The following is a 20,133-nucleotide window of genomic DNA, read 5'->3' as shown; positions in this document are numbered from 1 at the left end:
GCCCATGACTAACTGAAAGGAGAACAATGGAAGTTGAGCATGAGAGAGACGAGAAGTAACTTATTAGACAAGAGGAGGGCACGAACAGTCATGGGTAACAACAATCATGGGAGGACCATGAGAGATCAATAAAAAGAACCATGAGAAGAACATTGTAAAGGAAGAAGAGACAATAGCCAAAAAAAGAATAATGGGAAGAGATATGAGTGCCAAATAAGGGAAAAAAGAATTCTTTGGCATTGTTATAGGTATTTAAGAGCAAGGAAGTCATTTAGTTGAGAAATGGAAGGCTAGAAGAAAAACTCTTAGGTGAGGGCAGTAGTCTATGGATTCCTTGGACGGCTGGAGGTTGGAGGTGAATGATAGGATTCCCTGAGGTGGATGGTTGTCTCTCGAATTCATGGTAATAGAATTATGAAGCTTCCTTTCTTATTTCATTGTTTCTTGTAGTGCACTCTAGATTCCCAGGCTTGGGTGGAACCATTATATCTGATTGTGATTGAGGGTGGAGGTGTTCAGCCTCTAGACTACCTTGTTTATTTAAGGATGGAGGTGTTGAACACTAGACTCCCTTGTGTTGTTAAGGGTGGATGTGTTAAGCCTTTGGACGCCGTTGTTTTTTTTAAGGTTTGAGGTGTTGACCTCTAGATTCCCTTGGGATACTAAGGGTGGAGGTGTTTGGTCCTTTGGATTCCCTTGTTTGGCTAGTGGGTGGAGATTGGGAGGTCTTTAGATAACTTTTTTTAGCCTATGGAAAGAAGAGTTGGTGGGTGGATGTTGTTTACCTCTGGATTCCTTGTTCTATCTGGTTGCATTAAGAAGTTGGTGTGATCCAGGTGGCTCCAGACACACGCAGAAGTCCAAGAGGACTCAAAAATGGTCAAAATTAAAAGAGGTCATATTGTTCTCAAACTAGCACCAGATCGAAGTGCTCATCACCCTGATTCCAATGGTGCGAATATTGCTAGAATCTGAGCTCATATGGATGAGATAGAGCAAGAGAAATTTTTGGTCAAAGTTGGGCAGTGGGCCAAGTTTAAGTGTCCTAAAATTTGACTGACACCAGGGCATGAAACCTAGCACCTGAAAGTGGGGGAATTTGTTGGATGGTTAAAATGCCCAATGACGCTTATTTTCGCTAGAATTAAAATTGATCAGTTTGTTTTCATAAAAAATAAATAAATAAATAAAAAATAAAAAATAAAAATGTATGTAATAAGGTGGCGGGCCATGACACCCGCCACACCCCCCCCCCCCCCCCCCCCCCACAAAACCATGTTTCAAAAAAAATTGTAATTAAATATAAGCTGATGAGCCATGACCCTCGCTGGACCCAATCACAATACACTGCAACGATCAAACCATATAACAAATTATATATATATGTATGGGCGGTGGGTGGGCCACCTCTGGTACACTCGGCCCACGCCCCACCCCATATGCCACCTATAAAATACACCGTGGGCAGCGAGGTTTGAACCCACCCAACCGGAACGGTCGGCCCGCTACTCAAGCGCCCACACCCAACACGTATTAACAACAATGCACATTACAAATCATGCCCAACCATATAACGGTTACATCAAACCGCATGTAAAACAAAAAATTGCACATCAAATTTGGGAGTGGCGAGATTTGATCCCTTGACCTCTCCACCTTCATTCCTCCGCCTAACCATCATGCCATGGGTGGCGTCTTTGTAAAGTCTGCCACCCTGACATCATATAAAAGTGTCTTCAATGCAACGCCAAGGGGGAAAGAGATGACCTATTATTCAACGAATAATAATATTTTAATTGTAGGGTAGCGGAACCCTGTTTCCGAGACTTGGAGCAGTGCAGAACCATGACACAGTTCCAGGAGGTAGAATGATGGCACACATTTCAGTAGGGGGTGATGATGAGCCTCATCATTGGGTAATTATATGGGCCTTAATTCATCTCCTATCTTAGTCAAACAAATTATTCTCACAACTTATTGCATACTTTTGATTATATTTTGTTTATGAGATGAGTTAGAGTTGGCTATTTTGCTTTGTGGTCTAATGTGCATTTAATGCAGGATTGAAGGATAAAAGCAAGGAATTTTGGCAAAGACCTTGGTCAAAACTCGAATGGGACAAGGGAGAGGAATTATAGGAGGTAAATCCTCCTCATTTACTACCCATCCATTCAAATATTCCTCCATCAGCTCGGAGTGCAAACATCCAAACACTACAACAAAACCAGCGATTTGCGCCAGATTTAGCACCAGATTTTAGTGCATTTTTTTTGTAATTGTGATGAGCAACCTGGCGCTAAATCTGGCTCTATTGTACAATTTTTAAAGCGTCCTTTTTTGCACCTGATTTTGCATCCTTTTTCACGCTAGATTTTGCATCATTTTTTACACCAAACTATGCATCATTTTTTGCGTCAAATTTTGAACCAAGATTTGCATCTTATTTTATGACAGGTTTTGCTTCTAGTTTTGTGTCATTTTTTGCATCTATTTTTCATTCTCTTTTGCTTCCTATTTTGTGTCATTCTTTGCTCCCATTTTTGCACCATCATTTGCATCAAGTTTACACTGTATTTTGAATCCAATTTAACGTCTTTTTATGCATCCATTTTGTATCAGTTTTTGCATCTAGTCTTACGCCAGGTTTTGTATCTAGTCTTACACTAGTTTTTGCTTCTATTTTTGCACCAGCTTTGGTGCCTATCTTTGCACCATGTGTTGAATTTGATTTAGCACCAAATTTTGCATCCATTTTTGTGCCCATTTTTGCATCTTTTTTTGGACCATTTTTTACATCCACATTTACGTTTGATTTGTCTCCATTTTTCCCATCTCATTTTGCACCATATTTTGCGTCATTTGTTTCATCCAATTTTGCATCATTTTTAACACCATCTCTTGCATCTAATGTTACATCATTTTGAGCATCCAAATTTGCATTTATATTTGCATCTTATGTTGAGTCATGTGTTGTGTCCACCTTTGCATCTTATTTTGTGTCTAATGGTACATTCAATGTAGAGCCATTTTTTACGTCTAATTTTGTATTTGTTTTTGCACCAAGTTTTGCATCCAATTTTAAGATATGTTATGCCCCTTTTTGCACCATTTTTTGTGTCTACTTGTGTCCAATGTTGCACCATTATTTACACCGACTTTTTCATCCAATTTTGCATTTTTTTGGTGTCTAGTTTTACATCGTTTTCACCATCCAAATTTGCATCTTTTTTTGCCTCATTTTGTGTCCACATTTGCATATAATTTTGTGTCTGAGTTCGAGCCTAAATTTGCATGAGATTAGGAATCATTTTTTACATCCAATATGGCATCCTTGGTTTCACCTTTTTTTCAACCCCATTTTGCATCATGTTTTATGTCTTTTCTTACATCTTTTTTTTTTTCCTTTTTTGCACCCAAGTTTGCATCCCAAATTTACACCATTATTTGCATCATCATTTGGCATATTAATTTGTAACATTTTTTGCTTCTTTTTAACACTCAACTTTGCATCTTATTTTACATCTAGTTGTTGTCTTTTTTTGCATCTAATTTGGTGCCCATTTATGTGTCCTTATTTTTGCCCAATTTGATATCCTTTTGTATGCCATGTTTTGTTCCCTTCTTTGTGTCAATTATTGCACAATTTTTCACTTCTAATTTAAAACACTTTGTATGTCAATTGTTTGCATTTTGTATTAATTTCTAGTTTAACATCCAATTTTACTTTCAATTTTGCATCCATGGTTACATTCGCATTTGACTTCTTATATAGAGTATATTTTTCTTTACATATATGACCCCCTTTATAGATTCATAGTGAAATATATGATAGTTTCTAAATATCATTAAAGCAGATATCACAATTCAAAATCATTTGTAAAGAAATTTAAGAGAAATTGACAACATCCATCCAAAAAAATAACAATGTGTCATTAACAATTTTCAAAACATGTATAAAATAGCAACATAATACTAATAAAATCAGTATTATTTTTAATCAAAACAACTAAAATTCAAATATGATTAACAAATCAAAATATTTCATGAATATCGTTATTCTACGATAAATTAACAACATACATAAATCAAACTCATCGTATGATTACAAAATCAAAATGTCTCATTGATATAGGGTAAATTCACAACACCCATCTAAACATAACAATGTCATTCTACACAATAATTTCTTCATAAAAAACAATGCATGTGCATGCCTAGCTACCACCACCAAGATCATCCTCATGATCATCTTGACCATCCTCATTACTCTGATCCACATCATCACCAACACCGCAACTATCATCATCATCTCCTCCTTCACCACCATCATCCTCATCATCTCCTGATATATGTTGAACATAATTTGGATCATTGTCTTGGCAATCATTACCTATAGCATTCTGACAAAAAAAATCAATATTACATGTTAGTATTAATTACATAACACAACGCATGTTTTTTTTATACAATGTTAACCATAAAATGAGGTAAGATATAATATCTAATAGTACTAAAAAATAAAATGAAAATATGGTTTAAAAGTATATTGGAAATCCAACTAAGATTACATACCATAGAGTCCATCCAAACAACAAATTCAACCCATCTCTTTTTCTGCAGCACCTCCTTTTCCAAATGATTTGGAGGTCTTCCATATTTTAGTTCCTATCAATCAGTAAATAGGGAGAAATTAGATAACAATGACTTTCTTCTAGTACAAAATTTATTAAAAAAATATCACATGTTTAATATACTTACAAAGGTTGTTATCAGTGCTTTTAAACCTTTCTGGCCACTACGATGAGTGACTTTTGTCTTGGTTAACCTCGCCTTGGATGCCTTGTCCTTAAACATAAACCAATTCAATTTATTTTCACACAAATACATGTCTAAGATACTTATAAGTATTAATACATTCTAAATAATGTTTAATGAAAAATTCAATACCTGAATGCTCTCATTGCCGGCTTTTCTTTGTGCATCCAACTTCTCATATGATTTTACAAGTTCTTTCCATACTTTAAAAGGTATGTCAATAGGTCTTTGTTTCAGTCTTTGATCTTGAGGCATTTTTTTAATTTTTCTTGTTTGGTTAAAAATTTTGGTTAAAAAAAACCGAACAAGTAATTCACATCAATGGCATGGGGACTCTATGGATATGTGTAAAAAAATGGCTATAAAGAAAACATCCAAAAAACATATGAGCTCTCCCTTTGATGGTCACTTGGGGCATATGGCTGGAAAGGAACAACTCCATTTTCGAAAATCAAGGACAATCCTTTCTCAAAGTCCTTCCTAATATTTGCTCCAAATGTCTTAAAATGAAAAACAAAATTCAAACATCATCCTTAAACATCTCCCTTAAATATAATATTGGACCATAAATTCTTCACTTTTATTGTTATCGGCTCTGGAATGATTTTTCTATATGCAATTATATAATGAAATATGCGTGCACTAATGAAAAAACATTGAGTTTCATTTTTCATAATCACAAACAATGAAAAAAGAATCACACGTAACTAGCATCATTTTGGAAATTTTATATTTATTAAAAATCTTTAACATGTTTTCCTCCCATATCTCATAAAAAGGTGTGAAATTTTTTATATACTCTCCAATAAGCACTACAACAAAACCAGCGATTTGGAGGTTTTACACTAAGTTTTTCAACATCGAGCTTACTAGGGCTTGCACCACCGGGGTTATTAGTAAGAATCTCATGAGGTTTGCATAGCCATGATTATTAGAATCAAAATAGTAGGATTTGCACTAAAAAACAGTTCATAGAGCTTTCCTGCTGGGGAGAAAATCACAAGTTCAACTTCTGCAGTGCAGAGCACCGAGAGCTCGTAAGCTTTCTTCAGCAATCCACCTACGTTTGGAAAATGTAGCCTGCCTGTTGGCAATGTTCTCAATCCTCTTCCTCTGCATCTTTCCCCTCACTATTCTTGTATGTCCTCTTTCGTTTTTCCCTCCAAACAAACCCTCTCAAATTGAGAAAGCAGAACAACTCACTCGATAAGAATCCGAATCCAATTATCGCTTCTAACAATAACCCAATACGATACCAGAAGTGATTACACAAAACCTCATTGACTCTTCATTTGTTTGGAAAAGAGCCAAGCATATACTTCTGACGAGGGTTTCCGTCTCAAGTCTGGCTCGCAGGACGTCGCTTAGTCAATTGCGAGAAAAGTTTTCCACTTGCCTGTCACATACGGTTTGTCACACTATATATTAAAATAAGGTTGATCATACTAACAATAAGGTTGTATAGTTTAAAAGGAGGGCTCTCCTGACTGCATTTGGTTGGTTTATAGAAAAGATTGCTGGAATGTGTAATGTGAATGCTCTGCTAACTATTTTTTAAGCATTTGGAAGTATTAAAACCCCCTAGGATAATTAATGTAAGACCTGTTAATTAATGTGTAAAGATGGCTATTGTCCTTGGGCTACCTTAGTTGTTCGTGTTTAGTGATCTATGGTATTATGACTCCTCAAGTCACTATTAAACCATGAGAACCATGCCCAGGCAGACTAGTGTGACATTGTGGATGAGAACCAAAACTAGACTCCTATAACCTCCTTTTTCATTCTTTAAATTGCAGAATTAACTGACTGTTCTAGTAATCGTTCTTGAGCACCTGAAGATGTGCACCCTAAATAATAAGAATAATACCCTGTAACATATGAATAGTCCATCCTGTGCATGTAGGATATGCACATGAGGTCCAATAAAATCACTAACCAGAATACCAGGTGTTATTAAAGCCTCTACAGGTTGATATATATGAATGTTACAGTGTGCAGGAGTATGATTCAATTCCATACGAAAATACAAAACATCTGATAGGATTTCCTTATACCTCATAGGCAAACAACCATTGTCCCTTCTATAGATGAGCAGAATAAGTGCTTGGTTCTCTACACTAAATAAAGACAAAGTATAGTACTTATTGCTGACAAAATAGGATTTAAATCGCGGTTCAATTGCTTGACATTCAGCTGGTCACAGAATTGTAGAGTGCATAATCGTAAGTGATGTTGCGAGCCTCATTGCTCAAAGTCTAAGGGTCTTGCGAGCCATAATCACAGCCATGTATGGCATATCTTGTAATTATGGCATTTTATGAGGTCAATTCTTGTGAAGACATTTCAGTTTATAATAAATTTTGCACCTCAACAGAGTTTTGGCAAGACCTGGCTGAGCTAGGACATCAACAACACAGCTGATATGAATGACATAATCTAGCCTCAAGAGGGAGCCTCTTTTGTTTCATCACTCTAACAATCTATGAAGTGGTGGAAAGCATAACAACTTCCCCTTGAATATGACACCTAAACTGAGTACAAATCCTAAATGATGCAGCCCTTGGTGCATGTCTCTCAAAGTATCGATATTTCAAATGTTGAAAGCTCTTGTGCCCATTTGATATGCATTCGATTGCAGTTCCCCTGAAGAAAGAATCTTATAAAGGTGAGGCCATGGCCAATATGTTAGCCATATCCATTGGAGTTGCCATTGCTTGACAACTTTAGTGTGATCAGTCCCACCATGATTCACATGGGCTTCTACTCAACACTGGTTGTTGCTATTGTAAGAGTCTTCAAGCTCGTTGAACCCATAGTATTGATAAGTGTATTCTTTGGGTCTCTGGTTTTCAAATTCTGCCTATGTTTTCCTCTCAGTATCATTATTTCAAATGCTGAAAGCTCTAATTCCCATTGCTGTGTATTTGATTGTGGTTTCCCTAAAGAAAGAAGCTTATAAAGGTGAGCCCGAGGCCAATATGTTGGCCATATCCATTGGAGTTACTATTTCAGCTTATGGGGAGGCCAAGATGAATGCATGGGAGGTGATTCTCCAGTTAAGTGCAGTTGCATGTGAGACTACCCAATTGGTTCTCATACAAATTCCACGAACATCAAAAGGGATTAAGTTGAATCCCATCACATCTTTGTTGCTCCTTGTTGCCTTGTTTTTCTCAGCACCCCCTGGGCCTTAGTAGAATACCCATTTCTGATAATCAGGGTCTCTTCCTTTGATTTGGATTACATGACATTTCTGCTTGTGCCTTGGCTCTTAATCTTGCAGTGTTTCTTTTGATAGGAAAGACTTCAGCCTTGACTATGAATGTTGCTGGTCTTGTCAAGGACTGGCTGCTCATAACATAATCTTTGTCTGTAATAAATGAAAAGGTTACAGTCATAAACTTGAGTGGGTGTGGACTGGCTTTTCTCGCTGTCTGTTACTATAATCATTTGAAACTTCAAGCTCCCAAGTCCAATGACAACCAACCAAAGTACCTCAGCAGTGCAGCTGATGCCAATGATGAAGGAGAAGGTTTGATAATGACGAGTGGGAGATTCTCAATCAGAGATTCAGAACCAGTAGAGAAAAATCAAACTCAAGCTTCAGGATTAGGTATTTAGATCATTAATATTGTCTTGTGCTAGAGATTACTGTTCTTGGATTGGCTCCTCTATGCCCAGATTTATTTGCAGGGAACAGGCCAGTCATTCACAGTGAAGAAGATAATGACAAGATTAGTGTATAATGATGGACAAGATGGTGCCATGGTGCCAACCTAAATCTCAAGTAAGGAGACATCTGTTCATCAATTTGTCAAGAAGCATGGCCTACAATTCAATTGCTCTAAGCCTATCACTTCTTCCACCTGTCAAATAAATTGTTTCCTGTTTGTTTAGTTGACTATGGTTCTAATAAATATACTATTGTTTGATGTAAAAAGACAAAACAAAACAAAAAATATGGAAAGTTGTGACCCCATTTTCTAACTACAAATTGAAATCGGATTACCATAGTGACCACCTCTGCTTATTGGAATCAAAAAGGGGGTGGGTTATGCACAATCCTCCGTATCATTTGCTATTACCAGAGATAATTAAAGCCACCCTAAACTCAAGTCTTAACTATGCTGATAGGGTGTTTGGGGAGGGGGATCCCTTACCAACCCACTATAATCTGCACAAAAGCATCCTAAGAACATATGCAAAATCAACCCTTCAATGAAATGATCCAAGAATATAGGTACTCAAACATTGATTTTATCAAAGAAAAATACAAGACAGAAAGAAAAGATCATAACAAGGATTAGAAGAGTCTAAGAACAGTGCTCACTGTCTACAGAGCCAAGACGAATGCAGAAGAGTTATTCCTTCAGTTCCCCATCTGAGAAATCAGTTGCATGCCAGACCCAAGTTTTATCACTACCTGCGTGCTCCTGAAGTGACATTGGGGAATGAACTGCAAGGCAAAAAAAAAAAACAATATAATCCAGATAATAAGGATCAACACAAATTCTCGGCACAGAAAGCCTCTTAAAACTTGGACGTAAGATAAGCTATTACAATCTCAGGGGGGAAATTACACAAAAAAAAAACAAACAAATTTACATACTTAAATGGTTTGCACATATTTTCAATGTCTTGGATTGCCTCATGACCAGCCGAACCTTTGTAGTATCCTTGTGCTTAAGAAACTTTACTGTTCCTACACCACGCTCCTTCCATTGATTCCCATCATTGGATGAAAAATTGGAATGAAACTCTTCAGCAGATTGTTCTTCTTCCTACCCCACCACCACCATAAATGCCAACAAGTATATATGAAAAGGAAATATTTCAGGACTTTAGAGCTCAAAAAAGTTCAATCACTATCACCCCAAGTTCTGCTGATATGAAAGCCTATTTCTGTAGAGAAGAAGTTCTTCGATACTCTGTTCCTGACAGGGCTGTCTCTTACAGTACTGTAGATGGGAGTAATGCAGTTGTTGCTCCACTAAGGAAATTTGGTTGCAAACCTACCATAATGCATACACCATAGTGCATTATGACTCTTATTGAAGGATTGTCATTAGGGAACACTAAAGGAGATTACTCATTGATAATGAGCCAAAATGGAAGTAATAAAATATCTATGTTGAGAGCTATTGCGGGGATGTGGTGTTTTGGTAAAGGAACTAATAGGTTCCATATTAAACACAAAAATAAAGAATCAAATAAATCTACTTTACCAGAAGTTGTCAATCATATTCAGCGACTTAAGTCATGTTGTGATCTTGAAGTTACAGTGAATGACAAGGCCTGATCTCAAAATTTCATAAGGGTCCGAGTTGCTGATTGGAAGGCCAAGGCCCTGATCTTGAAGGCCAAGATTAGGACTTGCTGGAGGGTGGACAGTCCTTATGTTAGGCTTGAATCTGCTCTAAAAAAGCAGCATGGAGGGCAGCATCTTATTGGAGGAGAGCCGCAGAAAGGGAAAGCAATTCTGGGCTAGTTTGATGAACTGTTAGGGACTGTGATTGGTGCCCTAAACAGTCCCAGAATTGCAGCAGTGCAGCAAGAAGTCTACAGCACTTTTAAGAGATGCTTTGAGCATTCGGTTGGCGATGTTTTGAAGACATTTTCTTCAGTGTTGCTATGTGCTAGGCCACGGGCCATAGCACCATAGCAAGGGTTACCCTGGGGCTGCTGTCTTAGGACTGTTCGGAGACTGATCAGATTAGCCATTCATCACAGTCAAGGGAGTTTTGGCCTGCAACCAGAATTGCTGGAGCAGCTAGCGATTTGAAGCTAGAGCAGCTAGCGATTTGAAGAATGCTGCATTAGGATATGCTTCAGCACTCTTGATGATTGAAGACTGTCATAATGATGTACCTTCTTCTGCTGTCATAAAATCTCAGATTTATGTATTTGTACGATCTCTCTCTCTCAGATTTATGTATTTGTACTATCTCTCTCTCTGCTGAACTATTGAAGATTATAAGAAGAATTGATCAAGGGTTCCCCACATTGGGGTTTGTCCCTGGCTGGTGCCACATCTTGTGTCCTCTTCTCTTGGCTTGTCTTCTACTGTTTATGTTTATGTTCTATCTGCACTTTACTATCATGTTGATGCGATTGCTAATCTGAATATTGTCATTGGGCTAATATGAAAAATTGAAGTAAATTGCTCTAAGCATAGATCATACCTAAAATTAACACATGCAAAACTTATCCATGATGTGATGATGTTCCAGCAGATGATTAGCAGAGAGAAGTTAGACGTGTGAAATTTAGCCTAGAAGCCTATTTTCAAACCCAAACAAATCTAGCAGGCCAAAATAATATATGATTCCATCAGTTAAATTGGATGATCAGTCCTCACGAAATTGAAGAAATTGGTTTCTGGAATTCCTGATGTTCAAGCCCAACACGATGGAGTATGTCCTGGATGTGCTAGTGGAAAGAAGAGAAGGGGTCCATTTCCCTCTAGTGAGAACAAGACAAAAATACAAAAGACATCCTCCATCTCAGTCATTACGAGATATGTGGTCTGATGCCCGTACATTGGTGGTCATCTCTACTACATTATCTTCATTGATGATATTTTAAAGAAGACATGGATATATTACATGAAGCATAAGGATGAGGCCTTCGATTTGTTCAAGAATTTCAAAGCCTTGGTCAAAAATCAAACTGGAAAGAAAATTAAGATCTTCAGGTCTGACATTGGTGGAGAGTACATTTCCAATGAATTCATAAATATTTGCAAGAAGGCATCACGAAAGAGATGATTGTGCCCTATAATCTCAAACAAAATAGAATAGCCAAAAGGAAGAACAGGTCTATTGTAGAAGTTGCCCATGCCATGCTCCATGATCAAAAGTTGTTGAATTTCCTTTGGGGGAAGCAACTAATGCAGTTGTATATGTTCAAAACAGGTACCCCATCAATCATTGGACAACAAGACTCCTGAAGAAGTATTCACAGGTTTATTCAAGTTGACCCTCACACCCTTGAAGAAGCTGTGAAAGAACAAGTTGGAAGGATGCTATGGTGTTTGATCCTTGTCTTTGGTAAGTCAGGAATCTCACCCAAACATATGATGCAATGTGTTCTACCACATGACTCTTGAGGGTTATTGTTTGGAAGATCAAGAAGCAATAGGATGGATGAGATATTGTATCATGCCTATTGCTCAACATAGGGTGGAAAATGTTAGTTCCCCAATGAGATGACTTAGGGTGAGTGTCCCATAGGACCTTCTTCATTGTCCGATGAAATTTTACAAGTAGGCATCAGTCTCTCTTTCAGCCCACGGGAAAAATAGAACATGTAAACAATAGCTAGTTACTCAGCCATTTCTATATATTCTGAGATATCTTTAAAAGCCCGCAAACCAGATCTCAGTTGGGGAATTAGCTGATTATGTAACTCAAATGTATAGCTGGGGGAAATGTACAATATTTTGATTCTGTTGAGATTAAATTCCAAAATGAACCAGTTTCTTATTCAACATCTTAGTATCACTGAAATACAAGCAAAGAAGTTCAGCAGTTATGAGGCAATAATAGTAAGATTAAAATTCTCTCCTTTTACACACCTACACAAATAATTGTGACCAAGAAGATAATTGATTTTGTCTTCTACTGATATGGGATCAAAAAACTAATATCATTACAATTGGGCATTATAAGTATGTCAAATGCAAACTGCTTCTCCTACTACAGTGTTTAACCAATTCTTAATCAACAGCACGCATACTCAATTTATTTGCATCTAGCAAGAATGAACCCACAAGCATAATACTGGCCTAAATGATAAAACTGGGATTCCATATATGTATAGAGAGCAACTTTGCATACTTCGTAACATTTCGACAAAGTTTCAAGAGAGAGATAATTTTCTGCTAAAGCCCCCATAATATGTTAAGATGCACTAGACAATCTTAATTTTATTGTTCTGATGACATAGTGCCAGCTCACTAGCCTACCTATGATATAAATACTTCTCCTGAGTTAAAATTTATACAATTTTAAGCAAATATATAATAAATACAGTAATTTAACCATTAAAAGCATATCTACCAAAACAAATTTGCATCCAACCAATAATAAGGATAACGATTTGGAAATCTTTGAACTAAAATGCACCAAACTGAAATCGTGTTTTTTTTAAAACACTTTGGAAATTAAAGTGGGCAGTAATACACTCAACCCTTTTGTAGTTTTAGTCATTACATAAAACAGAAATTACAACAATAGGACTGTTTTAAAATTACAAATTTTAAGAGAATACTATTGTATGCATGACACAACTAAATGCATTGTGACATGCTTTGCCCTGGATTTCATGGCTAAGTACATACCCATGAAACTTGAAAGAGTTGTGGCAACAAGTCGTTTCTGTAACTAAAGAGAAGAATTTTAATTTGGTTGTTCACATTCATATCAAGTATAAAATCACCCAATAAAATTTCTCTCGAGGCATTAACAACGACCAACCTCTCACAAAAGAAGCGCTTACCAGTTTTTAACAACGACCAACCTCTTACAAAAGAAGCATTTACAATCTTTTCCAGGGCTGCCTTTGTTCTTAGGGTTGTTTCGTTTATCTCCTTATCCTCCTCCTCTTCGTCCATCTTCTGGATCCCACCAACCTCGTCACCCAGCTTAGGCACGAGATCCCTATGTTGAGAATACACAACCTTGGATGCATTCTCGTTCTGCTTAACAATGGCGTCGAAGGCTATATTGCCCTACGCATCAACGCTCACGGGCAGAATCTTGGTGTCTTTCCTTTCTTCCTTGCGCCCCATGTCCAGTGGATATTGGGCAATGTGAATCTCTGGGAAGGCGCCCCCATCGCCGAAGTCTTCGATCTTGCGAGGGACAAATCCTGCCCGCTTCCCGTAAGGGGGTATTTGCTTAACCTTTACGACCGAATTGGGCTGGTGTTGATCTACCCGATCCCTGAACCATGGATCCGAAGCAAAATCATACTGTGGCCCGTTGTTTACCTTGGGAGCTGGAAGGATCCCAAGTAGTGATCCTGCCATCTTCGAAAACGGACTAAGCACTGAACACAGAAGAACAGATAATACAATTGAAACCTAGTCCAAAAAGAGCTTCAAAATGAAACCTGGCGCTTCTGCAGAGAGAATAATTTGAGGGTTTTATTTATATTTTTACCCGTGGAATGAAGAATCGGCGCGCCGTTTGAAGAATTTCAAATTCTCTTCGAAGCTCTGCAGTTGAACATCGGAGAGCAGCACCAAACCCTGATCGAAAAAATGAAACCCTCTCTGCGGTAAGCTGTCAAAATACTTATACGGGACCATGCAGGTTACAATGTGAATTTGTTGGTCGGCAGCCGGCTCGTTGAAATTTAAATAAATCCTTCAAAGATTTATCCCATCGATTTTCTCCCCTTGTGTTTTCGGCGGTGAGTAAGTTTAGTGGTGGTGCGTAAAATAATTTGGCATAATGAAATTATCTCATGAGTTTATTGAGGTTCAAGTCTCCCCGTTACCTAGATTTGTAATGGAAAAATATTGGAAAATAAAATACTTTTTCTAAAATAACATTAAAATTAAGGCAAGGAATTGGGTATCTCTTCTAGTTTCATTAAGATCCCTTCATGTTGTTTAATTGATTTGATATTATTATTTGAACCTTATTTTTCATTTTGAGTTTTAAGTTCTTTATACGGTGTAATGCTTTATCAATGTTGTAAAGTTAGATTTAATCAACTTTTTTTAATGAAAAATTGTTTTTATTTGGTTAAGAATTTGCCTTTTTGGAAGGTAAAGAAATAGATTAATTAATGAAGATTCAAAATATCTTGCAAGAGTGAAATTACTAGCAAGTAATTATAAGTGGTATAGTTTTTCTTTAATAATAATAATGAGTCAACCTATATTAGCCTAGCAGATAACAGTTAGTGATGGTTATCCTCACTGTTGGTTTTATAATTGAGTTATGATAGATTTTCTCACTCTTTAAAAATAAAAATAAAAATAAGTAATATGTTACACTTGCTTTATACATTATGGAATCTAACCTTTGATTATATGTTGTTCTTTATAAGTAACATTATCCATGAGTGCCCGTGAACTACATGTTGAATTGCATGTTGTTCGTACATTCCCATAGAATGGGAGAACTTGAAATTCCTTTGCATTATAGAGTCGTTGTCCATAGACTTTATGAAGAGGTGAAAGTCAAAATTAGGTTCCAAATAAGGTTTTACGACACATGCCAATTATTCCTAGACTACAACGGATGTTTCTTTGTAAATCTCTTGCACAATTGATGGATTGGCATGCAAAGAATAGGAGTAAAGATGGATTCATGCGAATTCCTATGGACTCCAAAGCAATGAAACATATAGAGGAAAAATGGGCAAGAAAATTCAAGGATGAACCTCGCAGTATTAGGTTAGGACTTGCAATGGATGGAGTGTGCCTTTTCTCTTTCCTAAGCTCAAATTATAGTGTTTGGCCAGTTGGACTGATAGTATACAATATTCCCCCATGGATGAGTGTTAGAAAGGAACACCTTATGCTAACTCTCATCGTTCCAGGAAAACATCAAGTCAAAAAAATGGATGTTTACATTGCACCTTTTATTGATGAGATGCAATTGTTATGGAAAGGCATAAGAATGTATGACATATCACGTCCTCCATCAAATAGGTCCTTCATGTTTTATGGCATACTATGTTGGACAATTCATGATTTCCCAGGACTTGGTGTTTGTTCTGGTAAGAGATCAAATAATTTGCATATTCGTAGTACATCATAATTTATTTTCAATTCAAGTTGTATATAAGTATTACTTTATTATTGTTTTCTTATGTAAGCTAGTTATTGATTATAGGGCTACAAACAAAAGGGATTTTTGCATGTCCAAGATGTGCAGAACAATTTGAGGGGCGATATTCTAAATATCTACACAAAGTTATTTATGCAAACAACAGGGTTTTTCTACCACCTGACCATAAGTTCAGAAACCGCCTAAAGAATCAATTTGATGGAAAAATTGAAAATAAATCTCCTCCCAAGGTTATGGGTCCAGCTGATTGGCTTAAAATGTATGGAGATGCTGAATCAAAAGCTTGGAACCATTTTTTTCGTCATGATCATTCAATTGAGGAACCAGAACAAGTTATGGTTGAAATGCCAAAAGGAATGAAAAGGAAATCCATATTTTATGATCTCCCTTACTGGAAGGATCTATTAATATCTCATTTATTAGATCCTATGCATGTTTTCAAAAATGTCCCTGATTCTATTTTTCGACATATATCTAGCAAAGATAAAGACACTTTGTCATCAAGGAGGGATATTGCTCTTTCACGTACCAAATTTGATAGAAGACATTTGTGGCCAAGTAAGGAAAATGAATCATATGCAGAAGCTCCATGGATACTAAAAAGGAAAGAGTTAGATCAACTAAAAAATGTGATTCGTTCAATAAGAACACCCACTGGATATGGATCATCATTGAATAAAGCTTTTACAGTAGAGGGACATATCACAGGATTCAAAACACATGATTATCACAATTTTATGACGGTATTAACATCAATTAATTGTTATTCTTATCATTTACTTACTAAAACTTATTTTGATATATTATGATAAATCAATACTAATGAACTATAATAGTTTGGTTTGATAGCATATCATGCCACTAGCAATAAGAGGGGATTCATGCCTTACAACTGACTTAAGGAATGCCATATGTCAATTGTCAGCCTTTACGAGGTATGTGGTCGCTTGATATTTACAAGGTTTTACATGGTATGAAATGTTCCTCTATATGATACAATGATATATTATATCTCATTCTAAATGTCACTAAAAATTCATACTAACTTAATGACAATATCTAATTAGGTGGGTGACCTCTAAAGAGATCCATGAGTCTGAAGTGCCAAGATGGAAGAAAGAAATCGCAGAAATTGTATGTGTATTTGAAAAGGAGCTCTCTACAAGTTTCATGGACCTACAGGTCCATTTACTTATACATCTAGTTGATGACATTGAAATGGCAGGTATCATTTCAACAAGATGGATGTTTTTCTTTGAGAGATACATGAAAAACCTAAAAAGATATGTCCGATAGAAGGCACATCCAGAGGGTTGCATGGCTGAAGGGTATGTACTAAATGAAGCATTTTTCTTCCTATGTGAATTCCTTGGTAAAGATTTTAAAGATGGTGCACAATTTTGGGATCAAGAACGTGCATCTGATATTATAGATGGAGAAAAGCCTCAAACTAATGGTGTTCAAGAAGTAATTGGTATGTAAATTATTCATTATTATAGTTATTTTAGAATCATTTACTATATCATTTTGGGCTTCCCGAATTGAAAGAATAATATTTTAAGTTTGAATTATACATGTTGATTTTTAATAGGTGTTGATGAAAGTGTTGTGCTCAACAAATTTGTCCTCTACCAAATGGAATTCATGAATAAATGGATTCATATGTATGATATAAAAAGGAAAGAAGTGTTAGAAGCAAGGAAACAATTTAAGATATCAAACCCAAGGAATACCCCACTTCCCACTAATATGTCCGTCAATGGGGAAAAGAATGCACAATAGAATGGGTTTCTAAACAAATTCAAAACCAAATAGATGAGGAAGGAATAGATGCAAACATAATAGAAGATGAGATCAACATGTGCAGAGGATGTGAAAAAAAGGTAAATTTTGAATTATTACAAAATGTTGCTTGAATACATTAATCACATTGTTAACTATTTAACTATGCACAATCATATTTAATTTCACTCAAGTAAATGGCTTGTCACAGGTGAGGAAGTATCCTGCAATGTGGGCATACAGTCATCATTATCGTGTAGAAAGAGTAGATGCAAAAAGACGATCCTTCGATTGTGGTGTCATGGTTGATTTCAAGCAATCAAGTCGAGCAAGTTCAAAAGATAAAAATGTTATTGAAGGGAATCTTCAATACGTTGGAAAAATACAAGAAATTATTGAGTTAGATTACCGCTCTTTCAAATGTAGTATTTTTAAATGTAAATGGTATGAAGCATTTAACAGGACACGGAGACATGATATCCATAGTGGATTGTTTTCTATAGATTCATCAAAATACCTACCACTGGATAAGGAGCCCTATGTTCTACCAATTCATTGTGAGCAGGTATTTTTTCACTAAAACAATATAAGAAATAACGGTTGTATGTAATTTTGTAATTCATTTTTTATTGTGGATATATACATTCTCATTGATAATAAAATTTGATACCACTGGAGATCTAATATATTTATCTTCTTCACATGCAGGTTTTTTTCTATGAAGATATTTTGGATCCAAAATGGATATTTGTCATTCATTATGATCCAAGATTAAGGCATATATTCGAAGATGCCTCAATCAATACAGAGAAAAGTAATGATGACCAACCAAATATAGTTCAAGAATCGGGGAACATAGAACAAATTGGCATCAATGATGATGTTCAAGATGATGATGTTCAACCAGAGGACTGTGAACTAGATGATGGTGACAACATTCCTTTAGCAATATGGACAAGCAGGGCTAGAGGTGTATTTTCACAAAATGATAAATTAGATGAGGCAATTCACCATGACAACCAACAATTTCCAAAGGCAAATGATCTTATAGAAGAAGGCAATATTGATGATATACAATATGAAGATCAAATTAATAGATCTGGTAACACTGATATTTTTGATGACGAAACAACTTTTATTGATACAGAATATGACAAAGGTGAAGATGAGGATGATCACAATATTACTTTAGCAGAATGGTTTAGGAAGAGTAATATTAATTTCTTGCAAGAACATATGAACATTGACAAGGAAGCATTGGAAGACATAGATGCAGATGATAACATAAATGAAGACTTCTAGATAATTTATAGGGTATGTCATTCATGTTTAAATAAGGACAATTATTATGTCCCATTTTCAAATGATTCATTGTTATTTGGTTGTAATAGTCATTTAATTACCATGTTTAGAACTCATAATCTAAATTGGTGTTTTGAATATTCTTATAGGTATACTCATTACTTGATGCAATTAATGTCATTAAAATGTATGTTAGTTAATATGGTTTGTTGGTTGGAAATAACAAGCTCAGTTAGTTAGATAAGAGTTACTATGGTTAGTTTCATCTATTAGTTGAAAATGGTTAGAAATAATATGAAGTTATGACTGAGACAAAATGAAAATAATTTATGTGTGTATAAATTGTCACATATTGTGAATATAGACAAATATAGCTTAACACACAAATATAACTTGTTAAGTTGAATTTATGGAATTAATTAACACAAATATATTAAACTACACTAAATAAAAATTCGAATTATTAAGGATATTTGGATGGGTAATGAAGGTGATTCAAATTTTCTACTGAGTTTATTCATTTTTGTGATCAATAATAACTTTCCCACACGCAGGTAATATTTTCCCCATATAGGGAATCCCTAATGGCATAGGGTCCCTATCATTGTATTGTTGTCATCGTTATCATCATTTAATCATCATCCTCATTGCCATTGTCATCGTCATCATATTCACCATCGCCACCACTATCATAGGTCATTTTTGATAACGATTATCATCATATCTTCCTTGGTTTCTAATATATATATGTATATGATGATGATGAGAAAAAAAAAAATCATTGGTCATAAAAGGTTACCATACGTCTAGACTATCTTTAAAGGTAGATCAAATTATTTTTTTGCACACTTCCAAAACATATGGTTTCTATTCCAAGGTAGATCTTGAACACATTGATGAATGCAACTTTGTCTTGGATGTATCATCCAAGCATTCTGTATATTTACAAGTTCACTTGTCATTTTCATTGTTTTTTAAAATGTTAAATATTTTCACGCATGATATACTGAATAGTTAATGGACACTACAAATAGTTTCCAGTACGGTTGATATTATTCTACTTATATGCTCTTTGTAACTGAACAAAATTATTAATTTTGTCTTGAAAATTAGACTTGTAGCACAAAGAAAATGGTTGGGAATTATTTAATGACTATATCAATTCACAACTACTAACAATTGTTTTTGCTTTCTCCTTAAGTTTTGCAACCCAATTTGACTTAAATTTGCTTAACAGTGAAAAACCATTTGTCAATACTTCAGGGTTTACAAAATTCCTATAAACAACTATATCTACTTGGTAATCTAAAAAATATCAACAAATTCACAATCTCATATATTAGTCAAAAGAAGCCATCGTCAAAGTGAATCAAATACCAAGAATGATCTATGTCTGCTAAAACCTATAATCACATTGTTTCCTTAA

The 20,133-nt window shown here is 35.7% G+C and overlaps 1 protein-coding gene and 1 long non-coding RNA gene across 2 annotated transcripts; both read right to left on the bottom strand.

Annotated features, from left to right (window-relative positions):
- Nucleotides 1-4,099: 4,099 nt before the first annotated feature.
- LOC149222904 (uncharacterized) lies at nucleotides 4,100-5,895 on the bottom strand. The gene is made up of 3 exons (XM_089383187.1): nucleotides 4,759-5,895; nucleotides 4,573-4,665; nucleotides 4,100-4,400 (listed from the first exon to the last, which is right to left on the bottom strand). The coding sequence occupies exons 1-3, from the start codon at nucleotides 4,885-4,887 to the stop codon at nucleotides 4,215-4,217; spliced, it is 408 nt and encodes a 135-aa protein (XP_089239313.1). The 5' UTR covers nucleotides 4,888-5,895; the 3' UTR covers nucleotides 4,100-4,214.
- Nucleotides 5,896-7,901: 2,006 nt separating this feature from the next.
- Nucleotides 7,902-10,287, bottom strand: LOC149222903 (uncharacterized). The gene is made up of 2 exons (XR_016248935.1): nucleotides 9,425-10,287; nucleotides 7,902-9,271 (listed from the first exon to the last, which is right to left on the bottom strand). It is a non-coding gene; the product is annotated as an uncharacterized LOC149222903 (long non-coding RNA).
- Nucleotides 10,288-20,133: the final 9,846 nt, after the last annotated feature.

Source organism: Pinus tabuliformis, chromosome Q, assembly GCF_031772625.1.
Source record: "Pinus tabuliformis cultivar Carrire ecotype Pingquan chromosome Q, CPIR1, whole genome shotgun sequence".
In the NCBI taxonomy this organism is placed as follows: Eukaryota; Viridiplantae; Streptophyta; class Pinopsida; order Pinales; family Pinaceae; genus Pinus; species Pinus tabuliformis.
This window is presented reverse-complemented; position numbering and strand designations above follow the sequence as displayed.